This window comes from Oreochromis niloticus, linkage group LG8, assembly GCF_001858045.2.
Source record: "Oreochromis niloticus isolate F11D_XX linkage group LG8, O_niloticus_UMD_NMBU, whole genome shotgun sequence".
Classification (NCBI taxonomy): domain Eukaryota; kingdom Metazoa; phylum Chordata; class Actinopteri; order Cichliformes; family Cichlidae; genus Oreochromis; species Oreochromis niloticus.
The window spans coordinates 27,804,192-27,824,389 of record NC_031973.2 but is presented as its reverse complement, the minus strand read 5'-3'; the positions used below and the strand labels follow the sequence as shown (position 1 = coordinate 27,824,389).

The following is a 20,198-nucleotide window of genomic DNA, read 5'->3' as shown; positions in this document are numbered from 1 at the left end:
TGTCTGTGAAGGCCGTAATCTATGAAATCGTTGTGTTTTGAATGAAGGAAATTCTCTGTGTTTTTATAGGCTCACTTGTCTAAATGCATTTTCATCTGTGTTTCTCCTTCAGGAAAAGCTGGACCTGGGTGTGAGGAAGGATGTGGATGGGATGGGGACTCCTGACATAAAGTATGGTGACTCTGTGTGTTACATTCAACATGTTGACACCTGTCTGTGGCTTACTTACCAGACTGTTGATGCCAAGTGTGCACGCATGGGTGGAGTACAGAGAAAGGTACCTTAATGCACCAAACCATAACTTCACCTATTACAACTTTATTACTACTTGTGTCTGTAACTATGGTCCATGGTGAGGTTGTGGCCTTTTATTATGCTAGAGGTAATGTAAAATTGAGATTAACGTAAAATTCATACACTTCTTGCAAGTCACAATGGGGAAAAGGTTTTTCAGTTAAAAAGGGGGATGAGCTGTGTTTTCATCGACCCAGTAGCGTTGGATTTACCTCAGCTACTTTGAATCTGTCGCATTATTTTGGACAATGACACGATTTTTTAAAATGTTATTAATTTTTACTTTCTGTTCACAACTACATTAGATTTTAAATCAAACATTTAACTAACTGCAAATGAAGCTGACTTGGTGACTGCCTTGACCAATGAAGAACATCTATCTTTGTCTTTAGAAATTCTTGGGTTGCCTTTGCAATATGTGTTTGGCCATTATCCATTTACGCTGCTGTACTACCAGTTTGGTGGTGTTTTGGCTGAACATCTCTGCACTTCAGAAATCATTCTGATTCTTGTGTCACACCATCAAGAAACATTGTTGACATGGTTCCACTGACAGCCATACATGCCAACGCAGAGGGAAACCTTGAAAAATTAACAACACATAATAACAACATATAAGTATTTATATGTTTAACATATTAGTCCGGGTCTCTGTGGCAATAGTTTGTGAAAATGAAAGAACTGTCACTAATTCTAAAAGCTGCTGGATGCTGTAAATGATTTTCCTTTGTTCAGTATAGGAACTGCTTTTGTGCACATTTCCTATAAATATTCTGGAGATTCCTCACGTATCCAATCAATGCATCACCCATCAACTGCAAAGCAATTTTCTCTGTTACTTAGCAATCTGAATACATTTCCGAAACTGCTGAACCTGGAGAAACTTTGTTTCTTATTTAGGCAATCATGCATCATGAGGGGCACATGGATGATGGGCTGACACTATCGCGATCACAGCACGAGGAGAGCCGCACTGCAAGGGTCATCCGCAGTACTGTCTTCCTGTTCAACTGCTTCATCAGGTGCAGCGAGTAGTGATTTTCAAGTATGCATGTTACACTTGCCTGTAAGTCACTGTGGCATCATTATAAAGAGAAAAATGGAAATCACTGGATTTGTGTAACGGCATCAACATGAATAACATTAATATGTAGAAGGTCTATAACTTTTTAACTTCAAACCTTACCTGAGTTTCACAACTCAGGTAAGGTTTTGCGAAACTGTTTTAACTGTGAACTGTTTTACTTTGTATTTGAATATCAATTACTCCCAAATACAACATTTGTTGTCACATTTAGACAACATATTCAAATGAGAAAAAGTCCAATAAGATGACAAAGTTAAGGTTATTTGTAAAAAGTTAAAGGACAGTGGTGACAAATTAATTTTCACAAAGGGCCAAACTAGGAAATAAGAATCAAATTAAGGGCTTGACATAGAGTACTGTGCAAAAGTCCTGAGCCACCTCTGGGAGCCTACATTACACTACTCACCCTCTGTAATGTATAATGTGTGGCCCAAATGTGCACAATGAAAGCTCAGAGTGTGATGTGACTGCAAATGTGGTCACATTACACTCTGATTTAAAAATAAATCCAACAATCTCTCATGATTAGTGTATTAGTGTACTTCATGTCATGCAGAAGTCCAGTCACGCAAATCTCAAGTCAATGCTCCCGAAATTCCATCAGCATGTGGACTTTGCGACGAGGGGGGGAAACGTGCTGGATCATGTTTACACAAACATTCTCAGTGTGTACCCAGCGAGGCCCCGCCCCCATCTCGCATATTCAGACCACTTGTCTGTTATGCTAATTCCGGCATACAGATCGCTCGTCAGACGCTGCAAACTGGTTCTGAGACAGGTGAGAACCTGGCCTGCTGGAGCTCTCTCTGCTCTTCAGGACCGTTTTGAGCACACTGACTGGGACATGTTCAGGGAGGCTGCCACAAATGGCGATTGCACCAACTTGGAGGAGTACACATCATCTGTGACCAGCTACATTGCAAGTGCATTGATCATGTCACTGACTCCAACACTATCATAATACCAGACCAGAAACTGTGGACGACTGCAGAGGTGCGTGTGCTGTTAAAAACTGGAGACTCCGCCTTCAAAGAAGGCGACAAGGTGGCCCTGGGAACAGCGAGGACCAAACTGTCTCGAGCCATCAGAGCAGCGAAATGCGGTCATGGCTGAACAATCCACAGCCACTTCCAGGACAGTGGTGACACGCGGCGCATGTAGCAGGGCATCCAGGGCATCACCAACTACAGGAAGACAACACCTGCCTGTGATAGTGATGCCTCCCTACCAGATGCACTGAGCAACTTCTATGCATGGTTTGACGCTCAGAACAGCGTGATGGTGAGGAAGACCACCCCACCTCACAACGACCAGGCTCTTTGTCTGACCTCGTCTGATGTGAGAAGAACTCTTTGCAGAGTTAACCCATGGAAGACTGCTGGTCCAGATAACATCCCTGGGAGAGCGCTCAGAGAATGTGCAGACCAGCTGGTAGATGTCCTCGCTGACATCTTCGACCTCTCCCTGAGCACTGCTGTCGTCCCCATGTGCCTCAAGGCCACTCACCATCGTTCCTGTGCCAAAGAAGTCCCCAGTGTCCTGCCTCAATAACTACCGTCCTGTTGCACTCACCCCCATCATGATGAAGTGTTTCGAGAGACTTGTCATTAGGCACATTAAGACCCAGCTGCCACCCACACTGGACCCACTGCAGTTCGCCTGTCACCCCACCTGATCAACAGATGATGCCATCGCCACCACCCTATATCTCGCCCTCACCCACCTGGAAAACAGAGACACGTATGTGTGAATGCTGTACTTAAATTTCAGTTCAGCATTCAGCACAATCATTCCTCAGCACCTGACTGGAAAACTGAGCCTGTTGGACCTGAACACCCACCCTCTGCAACTGGATCCTGGACTTTCTGACAGAGAGACCTCAGACAGTCCATCTCCAGCACCACCACACTGAGCACTGGAGCCCCTCAGGGCTGTGTGCCCAGCCCACTGCTGTTCACTCTGCTGACTCACAGCTGTGCAGCAATGCACAGTTTGAACCACATCATTAGGTTCGCCGATGACACGACTGCGGTGAGTCTCATCAGCAAGAACAAGTCAGCATACAGAGAGGAGGTGCAACAGCTAACGGACTGGTGTAGAGTCGACAACCTGTCTCTGAATGTGGACAAAAGAGATGATTGTTGACCTTAGGAGAGCACAGACAGATCACTGTCCTCTTAACATCGATAGATCCTCTGTGGAGGTCGTCAGCAGCACCAGATTTCTTGGTGTCCACCTGGTGGAGAACCTCTCCTGGTGCCTCAACAACAGCTCCATAACCAAGAAGGCCCAACAGCGTCTCTACTTCCTGCGGAAGCTGAGAAAAGCCCATCTCCCATCATCCATTCTCACCACCTTCTACAGAGGGACTCTTGAGAGCATCCTGAGCAGCTGCCTCTGCAGCTGTTTTTTTAAGGATATACTGCACACCATGTTGAAATATGTCAAGTTTTCAGCTAAGACCTCTTTTAAAATTGGCTTGTTGGTCCAAAAACACTATTTAATGTCTGTCAAACTGTCTGATCTTTGGTGTTTTTCATAGATTCATCTAAAGAAATGGAAACCGAATGTCACAAAATTTGTTTTGCGAACATACAGTTGAAAGTTGTTAGTTGCCTGTTATGTACAGAAACATACTGGGTCATTTGTTGAGTTTGGCCCCTTTTTTATTCTTAAGTGATTTATAGGACAGTGTTAAGTGGATTAAGAAACAGCTTTCCTCTGAAACTGGTGAGTTACAACTTGAATGAAAAAGGTTCGGTTACTTTGGTGAATCTACCATCTGGTTACACCATGTTTCTAAGATTATTAGGCCCAAGTACAATAACATCAGTTTTATCTGGATTCAGAAGCAGAAAATTAGAGGTCATCCAGGTCTTTATGTCTTCAGGACATTGCTGCTTCTTAAGTAATTGATGCATGTTTACTGGTGTCATGGATAGATCAAGCTAGCTCCGTGGAAGTAATTAAGACTCCCCCAATTAAGACTCCACATGAACAAATTGTAGTCTATTAGATAGATATGATTCGAACCACTGCAGCGGAGCCCCTTTAATACTTACAGCATGCTCATGTAGGATTGGTGGTGGATGGGTTTTTGCCACTTTTAGATTTTACATGGATGTTAAAATCACTCACAGTAATTATTTGATCTGAGCCGACCACTAAATAAGACAGAAAGTCTAAGAAATCAGACAGAAACTCTGTGTAACAACAAACAGAACAGTTTCTTAACTTTTCCAGTTTGGGGTGATAAGATTAAGCATCAGTCTTTCAGATGAATTATAACTCTGTTGGGTTGTTCTGTGGTTGCTTAATAAGCTGGAGTTGGATGATTGCTGCTACTCCCCTCCTTGTGTTGATTCACTTAAGCTGACAAAATCATCCTGCAGTAACTTTTTGTAAGCTAGAATAAATCAATATGTTGATCAATTATTAAACCATTTATTAACAGGGTCTTAGAAGAGAGAGACCTAATGTTTGATAACCAACATTTGTATTTAGCCTTTTCAAAGACAAAAGACATAAAGGGCTTTACAATATAAAGTAAAATGCAAGAATTAAAACAGTTTAAATTCATAAAACTAAATAAAGACAATCCTACACAATTCTACTTGCTTCATTTGGAAGGTGTCAACAGTTTCCATAGATCGTGAGTAAGTTTCGAAACCTGGGAGCCACCACTCCAAAAGCACAGACTCCTCTTGTCTGTAACTTAGACAAAGAGCCAACAACCACTGATCAGCTGATCTCAGAGACATGGCAGTCACCTATGAATGAAGAAATTTACTAATATAGTGAGGTATCTGACCATGAACGGCTCTGAAAATGATCACCAGAACTTTAAGAGAAGCTATTGTTGGGAACATCTGATTTTTCTTCTGATTAATAAAGGAACTGCAAGATAAAAAAGTAAAAAGGATGTTCATTTAATGGAAAATGTTAAAAGCCAATAACAGGCAGTTTAAACCATTTATCACATTCTTTAATGTTAAATTTTGCTGCTTTATTGTCACATTGTGCATTATCAATGAAGAAAAAAACACTTTAAAATAAACCGGTGTTATATATGATATGAAAACATGTTACTACATTCATGTTAATGTGTTACTAAAATGACGAATTAATATCTGAAAACCTAATAAATTGCAAATGAAAAGTGTGGTGCATTGTGCTGTGCATTAGGAATGACGCATGCTGTTTGAAAACTTATGACAACCGCTTCAATAACAGTTAAAATGTAAAATAACAAAATAATATATCATCCAGCCATTTTCTTCCGCTTATCTGAAGTTGGGTCGGTTTGTAATACAGCTCTGTATCACTTTTAACATAAACGTCTAGATGTTAAGTGTTACACTCTCTCAGATGAGAGGTAAGCCAGGTCCAGATCCTTTTCAGTCCCACCTCTCTCGACAGTACCTTGTATGTAACTGTTGATTTTCTCTATGCACTTCTGTATATATTATTGGACCAGTGTAAAGAAATTTATATCCAGAGCGAGAACTGAAGAAATTATTCATATTGCATTTTATTAATAAAGAAGTAGAAATTTGTGATTTACTTTTTTGTGCATAGAATTTTATTTTAAAAATTTTCACTTGTCTTAGTATACCTGACAGAACAACTGCACTTCAGAGAATAGCTGCTTAACTGAAGGTTTATTTAAGATACACAAAACAATGAATATAAAGTTATATTAACTTATTTGTTCCTCCCTGATTTATTTTGTTGTAATACATTTACCTGTTTTATAAAATGTAAATAGAGCCCAAGTAAATATAAAAATTATTTTATTATTCTTTTACAACCCTTTTGTAATTTAAAGTTAAGTAAAATTAAAAGAAACGGGCCCCCACACCTAAGAAAATGAGACATAGACAAACAGGCACACACAGACACAAACATGCATTTCCACCCTCATGCACACATATACAAATACTCACGCACTCGCCCAACATGGAGACACACAAAAATTAACGTGGTACACTAAGACCCCATCCCTCACTCCACCCACCCATATGTGGTGCTGATGCGTGCTGTTCTAAAGTGCATTTTAAACAGGGGAGGGGCATGGTGCCAAAGACCTTCTGCCAGACAACAGTGGGTGTCAGCATGGCCCCTCCCAAGAACCGTCAATGTTTACATGTATTTAAACTTGAGAGGTGGGCACCAGCACCAGAGGTGAGGCTGAATAAACAGACCGTCCTCTGGACGCCCTTCAGTGTGCTCACACCCGAGACCCAATATGTATGTGTCATGAGTGTGAAAGTAATGCAAGTGTCTAAGTTGTGGAATAAAACTGAGGCGCAGGTGGCCAGGAGGGGACAGAAGAGGAATGTCTCCCCTCCTCAGCAACGCACCTGTGCATCAATCCACCAAGGGCAGGGGGCCCAGGCCCATCCAGACCACAGAGGAAAAAAACTACACCCACCCAACATTCAGTCATATCCTAGACTGCATGACAATAGACAACCAGGTTGAGTTCATCCTCCACCTCTGCTACATCTCCCCCACCTGCAGAGTGGACTCCTCAACAGCAGAGGCCACCGGCAAAAGATGGTAAAAACCTCCATCCATTAACCTGTATAGAGCACTCTATGTGGTATTTTGTATTGTATTAATTGTAGACATTGGGATGTCATTTCAGGGCATTTCCAATCAAATTAAAGGCTTTTAAACATGTCTGAGACCAGAAATTTTGGTCTAAGCTGACTGATAAATCTGCCTCCCATTTTGCAATAGGAGGGCATATTGATTCATCTATTTTGGAGAGTGTCCAGTATATTTTAGACAACTGACCATCATCTTTGTAACACTGGTATAACCATTCAGAATTCGGAATGTAAACTGGAAGCATGCATTCAGTGGGTAAAGGGATAGGAGACTACAGGGGAGAATAGCTATATAGCATCGGATGATAGACCCTAGGATTTGACTAGGAAATCAAGAAGAGAAAGCCAAAGGATGCTGGAGAAGGAAGAATATTGCAACAAGTGCAGGGAGAAGTTGAAATAGGTTCTGGGTGATAGGGAAGAGTTACCAAATGACTGGGAAAGTAATGCTGAAGTGCTGAGGGGAATTGCCAAGATGATAAGTATGTTAGGAACCTAAACATTGGGCGCATAGACAAATGCTTTGTCACATGTTCATTCAAAGTAGTCAGTAGACATTTGAATATAATTTTTGTACAAGTAGAACCTCGTACAGTTCAGCACTACATCAGTTAAGTGTAATGTTGTTTATGTTTGTGGCCTTGGCTTTTATGGACCCACCAGTTACTATAATACCATCTGTGACCAATGTTAGGTTAAGGCTGTGTGCAGGCAGGAATGGTGGACCCATAGTGCAGACGTTCGGAGGCAAAAAGGTGAACTCAAAACAGCTTTAATGCTGAACTCAAGAAGGTAACAAAACTAAGACTTCAAACATAAACTCAGGCAAGCAGACAAAACACACAGCATAATAAACGGTAGATCGCGACAGAGAGCACAGGAAAACACAGGGCTTAAATACGCAGAGGGAGTAATCAGGGAATGGGCAACAGGAGGGAAACACAGCTGGGGCAAATCAGGACTAACGAGACAAAGAAGCGTAAACTGAACACACTGAGAAAAGACAGACCTTCAAAGTAAAACAGGAAACACAACACAGACTGAACTTACAGACACAGACTGACTGGACACGGGGATATAGCAACTAAGGATACACAGAGACGCGAACTAGACAAGGGGATACAGCTGACAGGGGAGACAGAGCAACTAGAGACGACAGAGACATAAACCATAAGACAGAACTCAAAGAAACCAAAGACTAGAAATTATAAATAATATAACAAACTCAAAAACCCTGGGTCAACGACCCAGGCCTCCTAACAACCAAAGCTTTTACATCTAGGGGAATGTTCACCTGTGGATTCAGTGTACTGTCAGTCATGCTGTTGAGATCAGGTTTCTGTGAGACTCGGACCATCTGTTGTTCTTCTTCTTTTTGTACGTGAAAACAACAAGCCGAGCTGGATTCTATAGAGTCTCCAAACCCCTCTCCCCCCTCCAGTAACAGTGTTGTTGTTTAATGCAATTTATTTCATACTTTATGGGGCTATTGTGCGCTGAATGTGTGTTTTTACAATATCAGGTCCACTCGTTTGGTCTATTTAAAAGGTATTACAAGCTTGAGCTGGACTACATCAAACAAATACACAGCACATGTTAATGAATGATCACCTCACGCTGACAAGCTTGTCACAGTCAACTAACCCTGAACACAGGGTCTTAACACAGAATCTGCAGCCCCATAACATTATTAATCTGATTAGGCAGCTGAGAGATTTCTTTTCCAGCTCCTCTGGTTACATAAAAATATCCAGTAACTTTGTCTTGTGAGTAACAACTTGTTAGCCCCTCAGTCTCTTGTGTGAGGTTTCAGGGTCGGACGTGTCGCTTGGTCATGCTTGTGATGTCTGTTTCAAAAAGCTAACATATGCTCAGCGTAAAGCTCCACAGCGGGACTTCACCAACTAGTTGATGTCACGATGGCCAAAACCATATTTAAACTTTTTTTCTTTATTTTTTGTCAGCTGTAATCCACAGACATATTGTCACACTGAGAAAAACCCACGTGTATTAACATGCTACATTCCATTTTCATCCAAAACAATAAAGGTCTCACTTGTGGATGCTTGTGCACGACTCTTCTTCCACGTCTTCCTCTCTTTTCATTTTGGGAATTGAGATATTCTTTAAAATTGCACTGGTTAATTTCTGGGGTCATCTAGAAGACAAGGATGCAAAAAATTAAGGAATCCAGACAATCTTTCTGTCTTTCTGTGTTTATGATTTCAACATGAACACAAGAGAAAAATAAAATAAGCGATTAGGCTGAGGAGAGGGATCGTCACATTTAAGTTTCTTTCCTCATTTGCATAGATTCTCACTGTTCCAGTAAAATATGCTAAACTTGGGTAACACAAGGTCACATTTTCCTCTTCTCTAGTTTATAGCATGATTGACATCCTCCATTCTGTATTTCCCAGGGGTCTGGACATACTAAGAAAGAAAGGAAGGAGCTTTACTTTGGATCTGCCAATAGACTCAGTTAGCCTGAGCCTCCAGGATCTAATTGGTTACTTCCAACCGCCTGGAGATCACCTAGAACATGAAGACAAGCAGAACCGACTGCGAGCTCTGAAGAACCGTCAGAACCTCTTTCAGGAAGAGGTAGGGTGCACTTGGATATATGTGTGTTTATGGAGGTGAAGAACGCTTTCCAACATGCCCCAAACTCACTTCAGATCATTTTTAACAGTTTTTGCTTCCAATTTTAAAGATTTAGTCTAATATATTTATATATTCTGCCTCAGTACAGACATACAGTACATCCACCCCCAGTGAATTTTGTAGTGGTTTATTTCTAATGATGGAACACATTGGAATATCTAATGTCTAAAATGTTATTTTAAGAAAAAAAAAAGAAAAGATGAATCAATTACTTTACTGTATACACAAATTGTAATGGTGTGGGATTTTTTTTTTTTAATGAGACAATCCATGTCTGTGAAACTGTTTCTCAAAGAACTGCCAATTATATAATGTTTGCTTTAACATTTTCTCTACTAGCTTGTAAACATGCTTTTTGCTCCCGTTTACTTGGAGAGAAATTGGCACACTGTTTGGAGCGAGCTTCCAGTGGCCATTAGAGGAAATGCAATTTTTGGGGGGCATTTCTGTGTTTTTCAACTCAGATATCAAATGGTTACATGATCTATATCCAAACCCACAGAATGAATTAACTGCATTCAATTTGTTTTTTATTTTCTTCACTTTTCTGTGACTACACTCTGTTTTGTAGAGCTCATTTCAGGTGAATAAAGTAAAAACAACAGTTTCCATATCTCTAGGGGATGATCAGCCTGGTCTTGGAGTGCATTGATCGGCTTCACGTCTACAGTAGTGCAGCTCATTTTGCGGAGGCAGTTGGAAAGGAGGCTGGAGAGGCCTGGAGCGCCATTCTCAACTCCCTGTACCAGCTACTGGGTAAACAGGCACACAGAAAGATGCAATAACTCACATTGTAATTCCACTCACGTAAAACCACATTTTAGAGCTGAAGACAATCAGGTTATTTTAAGAGATGATAAATGGCTCATAGATTCATTCAGAAAGGGATCAGAGGACAGAGACAGGTGGGCTCAGTAAGAACAGATGATTTCACAGTTTCCTATGTTACTGTTGTTACACCTTTTGATATCATGTCACTTCTCGCCACTTATTTTCATCTTTCTAGCTGCACTCATCAGAGGGAACAGGAAGAACTGTGCCCAGTTCTCTGGTTCACTGGACTGGCTCATTAGCAGACTGGAGCGACTGGAGGCTTGCTCTGGTAGGTTAGCTTGTCTTTTATTTGTCTTTATAATATATATTTTATGATTATGTAAAAGAGGTGCTGAAGTCAGAGTACACATTCTCAGAAATTCCTTGGTTACATACAAATACATGTTACGTAGAAAAAGCAGTTGACATCAGATGACGACTCAATTTAATCAACTTGTAAAAGGCTTCTACTAATTTAACAAGAAGCCACCTTTTCAGCTGTTAGAAACATGACTGTGCCTTAAGCTTCCAAGTTTATATTACTGACTAAAGCACCAATAAGATAGTGGGAACCAACTGAAATTCTGAGCACTGAGGGGTTTTTTCTCATAGTCGGATCATGGGTGAACTGAAGGTTTACCTGAGGTCAGTGCACTGTGGAAACTGGATAAGTTGGATTCAGGCTTTGTTCACCAAAAGACAATAAGGCAGCTTTACACATAAAAAGGATCCAGAATTTAATAAACAAAGAACACAAGAGTCAGCAGAGTTTGTTGCTGTGCTCTCACAGACGAACTGGAGTTGGTTGAGGTAAACACGCAAGTGAATGATAGAAAAACATGCTGATGAATTACACCGACTACAGTTAAATGTTGGTGTCATTTACAGATAAATAAATAATAGGAAACGAACAGGACCGAGTCAAATTTATTTATATAGCACATTTAAAACAACGGTTGTTCACCAAAGTGCTGTATGTCTAAAATAATCAAATGAGATAACAACATAGGACAAGATGTCATAATTAAATGAAATGAGAAAACCTGAGCAAGGAATAACACAAATAAAAGTATTCAGATCTGATTTAAAAGCCAGAGAATAAAAGTGGCTTTTCAAAGAGATGAGTCGGCAGCAGGAGGGACAATATGAGACCTGAAGTCTGCGATGCTATTACTGAAGACTTGCTTTCAATGCTACAAGAGGAGGAGCAGTAGGAGAATTAAGAACAGCGTTAATAATGCTAAATACAATATGAGGTGTGTGACCGTTGTTAGCCACGATCTTAGAGAAACACTTTTTTTGCTGCTCTTACAGTCTTCTCATAATTTAACAAAGGTTCAAAGTTATCAAAAGACACGTGAAATGTATCCATTTTCCATTTTCGGTCAGTTTTTCTACACACCTGTCTGAGGTCTCTGGTGGCATTATTGAACCAAGGCTGAGTTTTATGTTTTTGACTCCTGGTTGTGAGTTGAGCAATGAAATCAAGGATCTCTAAGGAGGTTGAATTAAGTAAGTCGTCAGTGGTCAAGTGGATGGACCTATCAAAAAGTAAGGCATGACTACAGGGTCCAATCAGAATTATCGTCAGAAGGCCAAAAAATGCCCAACAGGTTTACTATCCCAAGTGGACCATTTGCTATAATGGTCTACTTGATAGTCATATTTTATTAGAACTTTATTAGGATTTTTGAGTTATTACAATTACAGTGGACAAGACAGGGGGATGGAAAAGAAAAAGAGGAAAGAAAGAGAAGTTGGAGACAAAGTTCACAGAAGGAGAGGGAAAGAAAAATAGAGGAGCAGATGGAGAGAGAGAAAAAAACAGTGAAAATCTGCTGAAGAAAAACAACAAAACAACAAAAACACAGCAGAGAAACCACAGCAATGTACTTAGAGGGGATGTCTGAGGATTTAGGTTCTATCTGTGACGCTGTGAGGTGTTTACCTTACAGTATAACCTGCTTTGTGATGACTTGTAACAAACTACAGGTACAAAGAACCTGGAAACAGGAGAACGGGAAAGAGTCAAAGGGCAGGCAAGAGAAAAGACTCTATAAACAGGATGATAATGTCCAACATGAACCAGCAGGTTTAACAAATCATACATTCAAAGGGATCAGGATAAGGGCGATTGATTAACTGAACCCACGTCTGACAAATACAGCAGAGGACAATTTCAAAAGAAGGAAACCTGACAAAAACAGGAAGTGAGACGGACAGAAGTCCACAAGAATCGACGATTACAAAATACAAAAGGCATTAACTACTCTGTTGTTATGATCTGGCAATACATCGATAAAAATACCACCATAGAAATAAGTTGCAGCTAAATTGAACAATATTTAAAAAGCACTTTTTACATTTTGGTTATTTTATTTATTTTTTCTATTTGCTCTAATTGCGTTTGTATTTCAGTCTTTTAATGGTGTCCTGTATGTTTTAGAAGTATTTCCAGTTGGACAGATAAAGTTTACATCATTATTATGAATATTTAACGACAGTAAGATGCAGAGCTGAGTGATGAGTAAGCTGGTTGCCTCTGCTCTTAGCTTTGGGACCTGTACAGCCGTTGTCGGTTCTCCAAACTTTGACAGTAAAACAGACTCTTGGCTTTATGTGAACTGTAGTTTTGAATCTAGTTATAGTCACACTGCACCTTATTTTTAATTACAGGTATATTGGAGGTGCTTCACTGTGTACTGGTGGAGAGTCCTGAAGCACTTAACATAATCAAAGAGGAACATATCAAGTCTATCATATCTCTGTTGGACAAACATGGTCGGAACCACAAGGTATGGGCACTTACTTACCCACAAACATAAACTGATGATATTGTACATGATGGTGTATTTTAAAGCCTAGTTATCCCCGGTACACTTGCATCATTTTTACAGGTGGAAAGGCTGTTCTTTGGATAGCTTGCCTTGGTTATTCTGTTGATTTAGATTCTATCGGTATGTGTTGTTTCTTTATTTGACTCCATGATGTTGAAAACAGGACTCTGTGAGGTCAGACCCTCTGTTGCAGGATGACTTCTTATTATGTCTGAGGATACAGGTTTTATGACTCTGTCTTGTTATTTTTCACTTTTTTCATGCTGAAGCATGAATTTAGTACCAATCACATAGAAATCTGAACATCTATACAAGCAATCTAATATTTTGTAGGTTCGTCTTATGCTAATTAAAAGCTCTTACTTAACAGAGATAGACATCCTGCTAACACACTCCATATGTTAGCAGCAGATCCTTTCACTCAGTATTTTGTTGTAAGGCCTCCATGGATCTAACTTGTTGCACAGAAGATCCACATCCTGGACCTTTTGTTGTGTTTAAATCATTTAGTTTCTGCAGTGTATCAAGGAGCATTATCCTGCTGGGAAAGGTTATTGCCATCAGGGAATACTGTTACCACTAAGGACCAAAGGTGTCCTGTGTCATCATCACACAGCCTGTGCCAGCTTGCAGTGTTTCCCATCATTTCTTTGGGTAACAGCTAAATGCACTTGGTTGTCACTAGATGTCAAAGAAAACCAGGCCACCTTTTCCCATTGCTCCATGGTGCAGTCCTGATACTCATGTGTTCATTGTAGTAGGTTTCAGTCAGAAATACAGACTGAGTGAACACTCTGAGCCCTCTGTGGTGTCTCCAGCCACCACTGACCTTTTCAGCAGTTCAGTATAGATGTCACTACCTGTGTACTTGTGTCTCTTTATAGCGTAGAAACAATAACATCTTACCTGTCTTGTTTATAAATACCGTTTAGGTTCTAGACGTGCTATGTTCATTGTGTGTGTGTCACGGCGTGGCAGTGCGCTCTAACCAGCACCTGATCTGTGACAACCTGCTGCCAGGAAGAGATTTATTACTGCAGACCCGCCTGATCAACCACATAAGCAGGTAAACACATACAAATAGAACTACTGGATTATGGATTACAGTAATGGATTTACCTACTCACTGACATTCATTCACTTCAACAGCATGCGTCCCAACATCTTTTTGGGCGTCAGTGAGGGCTCTGCCCAGTACAGGAAGTGGTACTACGAGCTGATTGTGGATCAGGTTTTGCCATTTGTCACAGCAGAGGCCACTCACCTGAGGGTGGGTTGGGGCAACACCAATGGCTATGCACCGTACCCCAGTGGAGGAGAGGGGTGGGGAGGCAACGGAGTGGGTGATGACCTCTATTCCTATGGCTTTGATGGACTCCATCTTTGGTCAGGTGAGCTGTGTGTCTCCAGTATGTGTGTATAAAGAGGAAACTGAGTTTGATTACTAACTAGCTATCACTGATAATGAAAGTCTGTCCGGTGCAGAATCATTTTTACCCCTCAGCCCTGAAAGGTTGATGGAATATTGTTGTCACCCCACCGGCTGACTGGGCAGGCATGGTGGACGCCTAAATTGTGCGATTACTCGAGAATGAGGCAATGTAAGAGCTTTAAATTAATACCATAGTTGTATCTACTAAGACAAGTTTGAACCTCAGTAACGTCAACATAAAGGTCAAAGGTCAGAGGTCAAATTTTCTGAAAATCTTGTGAATGTGATATCTCGAGAATACGGCGAAGTAAGATTTTAAAGTTAGTACCATAGGTGTGTCTAACAGGAGACTGAAGGGTGGCACTGGCAGTTGCCAGTATGTTTTCCCATTGAAATGTGAGACTATTGAATGTCTTTTTTAGGTTAAAAAATATAAACTGTGGACTATAGTGGTCAAAATTTAATAAATAAAAGGATCGAAATTTCGAGTTATTTTCTCTAACTTTTGAGTTATTACCTCAAAATTTTGAGAAAACTCGAAATTTCAAGTTACGGATCCTTTTATTTATTTATTTATTTATTAAAATGCACAGAAATAGATTAAAAAAGAAAAGAATCTTTGTATGAACCTATGTTTAAAAAAAAAAAACTGTTGGAAAGTTATGCAAAATGCCTACAAGACATTTTTTCTGCTGAAAAAGGCTGAAAATAAAAAAAACAAAACATATATGCTTTTGTGAGCATGTTAATGGATCACAATAACTTAGGAAATGCTCTGTAAAGTAAAAGCAAAAACCATAATGGAAAAATGTCCTGGTATAAACTCTGATGTCGTGTTTTACTTAAACAGTTCAGACTTGAAGTTCAAACCAAACTAAATTAATTCTCGCTGCACTTCTGTGTATCCTGTGCAGGCTGCATTGCGCGGACTGTTAGCTCACCCAATCAGCATCTCCTTCGATCAGAGGATGTGGTGAGCTGCTGCCTGGACCTCAGTGTGCCCAGTATCTCCTTCAGAATCAATGGCCAGCCGGTTCAGGGCATGTTTGAGAACTTCAACTCTGATGGCCTTTTCTTCCCAGTGGCGAGCTTCTCTGCTGGGGTCAAGTCAGTGTTTCACTGAAGCTCATCAACACAGCATGAGTTATTGTCTTTGTTCTCCATGAAGCTTGTTTTATTTTTGTCTTTTAAAATGGATTTGCACCTGTTTAATGACTATAAGCACAACTTACATGCACATCCTGATTTTGTAAAGTGATTGTTGTCCTAAAAACAGCGTAGCATACTTCTGAGACTATTACAATAACTGCCTGATGAGTGTCTTACAAAAGTTATCAGTGGGGTTTGTTGTTATATTAGGGGGTTTCTACAAATGTTGGTTACAGGACAACAATTATGTGATACCACTGGGATTTAGATTTGGTATTTAGCTTTTAGCTGGAATTTTTCAATATATATATGTTCAAGAGAAAATCGGAACAGCTCATAATCCAAAGCATACCGTCAAACACGGTTGAAATAGTAATGGTAATAATAATAATAATACTAATAATGACAATAATAATATTAATAATCATTATTATTATTATCATTATTATTATTATTGCATTGGTATGTATAGCATAGTAAAGTATGCCAGTATGCAAATAGAACTGGGTCACTAATGTTTATAAATGTTTGCTTATAGATGAAGGAGGCAGATGAACTGACAAGTGTGCAGGAATAGTCCTTTACATTTCTTAGTTCATCACTCTGGTCAAATTCAGCCAAATGCTACAAAACTGATGTCTCGTCACATATAGAATATTCTTTACTGGCCAAGTCAGTCATTTTATCTCAATCTAGTAAAGCAAATGAATATTAATATAAGTATTAAAAACAAATTATGTTAATTTGTCCAAGTACGTCTGAGCTAGCTGTCACTGTCCAAAAATGTAACAGTGTATTTCTTGGTCAGCAATAGGAAGACAACTAGCACAACTCATCAGTTTTATCTGGTAGCAGGCTAACTCACACGTTTTTGAAACCTTTCTTTTTATATCATCATCATCATCATTGACATCACAAATTTAAATGCCTAAGGCAATTTTTGTCCCAGATCTATCACATAAGTGTCGGTCCCAGGAGCGCTGCCACTCGGCTGTGTTCTGATCCTCACTCACTGATTTCCTTTCCCGTTTCACCTGCAGGGTGCGATTTCTCCTTGGTGGGCGTCATGGCGAGTTTAAGTTCCTCCCTCCTCCCGGTTATGCCCCTTGCTATGAAGCAGTGTTGCCCAGGGAGAAGCTGAAACTGGAGGCTAGTCAGGATCAGACTGCCACCAGAGACCTGCTGGGACCCACTGTCACTTTGAGCCAGGCAGCATTCACCCCGATACCTGTAGACACCAGCCAGGTCAGAAATGTCTTGCTCCATTTTTCTCAATAACATACTTGATTGAAGTTCACTATTTAATTATTTTTGATGTCGTTCGATAAAGTTTTTTTCCCTTAATCATAACCAGTAACTGTAACGCTGTTTGTTTTCTGTTCAGATTATTTTGCCACCTCACTTGGAAAGGATCAGAGAAAAACTAGCAGAAAACATCCATGAACTCTGGGTGATGAACAAGATAGAATTAGGCTGGATCTATGGTGCAGTGAGTATTATTATATGAAAACAAATACCTGTATATAATACCTGGTGGACTGCTGCTATCCATGTAATCCCATCAAAACGGGTTACATAAAGAGGATGTGGGACTGTTAGATTCTTCGGCACCCAACATCTAGACTAAAATTTAAAAAAAGAAACAGTAGCTCAGTGTTCCAACATACAGAGGAAGCAACTGCTATCACAGCTAGAGATTGGCGAGTGCAACACAAATGTTACAGCAAGGGAGAGCCAGGACATCAGGTCAGGGGGGAGATGTCATCATCTCCTCCCCCCACCAGCTACTGACGGATAGAGCACTGGTTATGGTTATAAGACCAGCCTAACCTATGAACTACCAGAAAGCCTACGACTCAGTGTCTCACACCTGGATCCTGGAATGCCCAGAACTGTACAAGATCAACAGGACCCTGAGCATCTTCATCAGGAATTCGATGGGGATGTGGTGAACAGAACTAGAGGCCAACTTCAAGCCACTTGCACAAGTCGTCATCAAGTGTGGGATTCACAAAAGAGTTCCTCTGTCCCCACTGCTGTTGAACCCTCTTGGCCAGATCATTAACAAGTTTGGCTACGGATACCGACTATGGAATGCAACAATCCTTAGCCAACTCCTGTACATGGATGACATCGACCTTTATACCAAGAGTGAATGAGACTCCCACATGCAAATGGGAACAATCAAAAGGCGGCTAGGAAAGCCGCAACCACCAAATATCTGCAGAAGATAAGGCAAGTCCTGAGGAGAGGTGGAATATATGGTGGCATATAAGTTGGCCAAAAGAAGAGATAGAAGCCACTGACATCAATACAAGGATGCTGCTTACCATGCATGGATGGTTTCATCCCAAGTCCAGCACCGTGAGACTGCACACTAAGTGGAAGGAAGGCTGAACTGGGACTAGTTTGTGTCAGAACCATGATCCAAGATGAAATCACAAACATACATGAGCACATCAGGAAGATGGCCACAACTGAAAGAAGAAAACCCGAGAAAGAAGAGGAGCAAAAATAGGAACCATCATCACCATGCTAATGGGAGCACTTGGTGCGGTGACCCCCAAACTGAGCAAGTGTCTCCGGCAGATCCCAGGAATGACATCCGACATCTCTGTTCAGAATAGTGCAGTGCTAGGAATAGCAAAGATACTGTGCAGGGCTTTGGTTGAAGTATAAAGAAGCCAGATCAAGTGTGGAATTATTAATATATATAATATAAGATATAGAAGATATATCACAAGATTTAGAAATTGCAGGTCAGTTAAGTCAAGTGAATAAAGTTGTGTACTATGGATAGTGCAAAAGTTATCTGTGACTGGAGGTGATAGAGGCTGCCGGTCACTAAGAGTCTCATAGCCTCCAGGAAGACACTGTTCTGTCTGATGGTTCAGCTCTTGTTGCTCCACAGCCTTCAATGAAATACTGTTGATTATTTTCTTTATTTGAATATTGTCAGAATGAACCAATGAATATTTTTGCTATAAAAATACATGACGTCAGATATGTTATGTCTTTAGCTACAGCTTGGTGACTATTAGTGCCCTAAACTTTACTTTTTTCTTTGCGTGTGTGCTTCAGGTGCGGGATGATAATAAGCGGCAGCACCCATGTCTGGTGGAGTTCTCCAAGCTTCCTGAACAGGAACGAAGCTACAATCTACAGATGTCTCTGGAAACTCTCAAGTAATGTATCAGTGCAGTGAAATTTGAAATTTCATCACATATGTTAGTAAGTTTTTTGGGGGTGTTGCAGAAGCATCAGTTATTGTTGAAATTCATAACAAGCATCCGCACATCCCATTCATACTTTGTGCTTTTCTTTGCGATTGTGTTATTGCCCATTACAGAACTCTCCTGGCTCTGGGTTGCCATGTTGGCCTAGCAGATGAACACGCTGTAGAGAAAGTCAAGAACATGAAACTTTCATCAACGTAAGACCATTAAACCATTAAAACAAAATGTCAGTTCCATATATAAGAGCTGGATACAGAAGAATATACACATTCACCAGCCACTTTGCAAGTTAAATGTGTTCAATGGCTTGTTAAGACAGATATATCTGATTATCTAATTGCATGGCAACTCAGTGAATTCTGGGATGCAGATATGGTCAAGATAAAGTTCACATCAATCAGAAAGGTGATGGTGAAGTGACTTTGAACGTAGCATGGTTGTTGGTGCTGAGAGACTGTCAGAAACTGCTGATCTACTGAAATTATTCCACATTACTATCTCTATGATCTAAAGAGAATGGTTAAAAAAAGATCAAATATCCAGTGATGTTGGAGAAGAATGGCCAAACTGCTTCAGGCTGATAGGAAGGCAAAAGTAACTCAAATAAAAACTCATTACAATCATGTCAATATGTCATGTCAAGCACCTTGCCACAAAGTAAGTTAACTCAGAAGGCTGGTGAGTGTTTATGACTAGAGCAACAGAAACTGGACTGGTTTCAGACATCAGCACATTCTGGGTATTTAGGATTTCTGTATAACAATGCAGTACTTCACCTCTATCTGTGCAGCTATGAGTTATCCAGTGGTTATAAACCTGCTCCTCTGGATCTGAGTCACATCAAATTGACCTCCACCCAGGAAGCTATGGTGGACAAGCTAGCTGAGAATGCACACAATGTTTGGGCAAGAGATCGCATCCGCCAGGGCTGGACCTATGGCATACAACAGGTACTCACAATGTTAAAACATTTGAAATCAATTTAATTCAATTCACTTCACACAACAATGATCAAGTTGTTTTATGTTGTAAGGAAAAACTCCCTTTTAACACGAAGAAACCTGTGTCAGA

General features: G+C 40.4%; 1 protein-coding gene across 1 annotated transcript in view; it reads left to right on the top strand.

The window, feature by feature from the left end:
- ryr2a (ryanodine receptor 2a (cardiac)) overlaps positions 1-20,198 on the top strand; it is a 267,874-nt gene that overhangs the window by 75,061 nt on the left and 172,615 nt on the right. The window contains exons 11-24 of the mRNA XM_025909791.1: positions 113-277; positions 1,195-1,316; positions 9,417-9,600; positions 10,281-10,416; positions 10,667-10,762; positions 13,150-13,268; positions 14,243-14,376; positions 14,460-14,701; positions 15,657-15,849; positions 16,932-17,136; positions 17,276-17,380; positions 18,973-19,076; positions 19,241-19,324; positions 19,918-20,077. Coding sequence (XP_025765576.1) covers positions 113-277; positions 1,195-1,316; positions 9,417-9,600; positions 10,281-10,416; positions 10,667-10,762; positions 13,150-13,268; positions 14,243-14,376; positions 14,460-14,701; positions 15,657-15,849; positions 16,932-17,136; positions 17,276-17,380; positions 18,973-19,076; positions 19,241-19,324; positions 19,918-20,077 — 2,049 coding nt within the window. The remainder of the gene's footprint in view (positions 1-112; positions 278-1,194; positions 1,317-9,416; positions 9,601-10,280; positions 10,417-10,666; positions 10,763-13,149; positions 13,269-14,242; positions 14,377-14,459; positions 14,702-15,656; positions 15,850-16,931; positions 17,137-17,275; positions 17,381-18,972; positions 19,077-19,240; positions 19,325-19,917; positions 20,078-20,198) is intronic.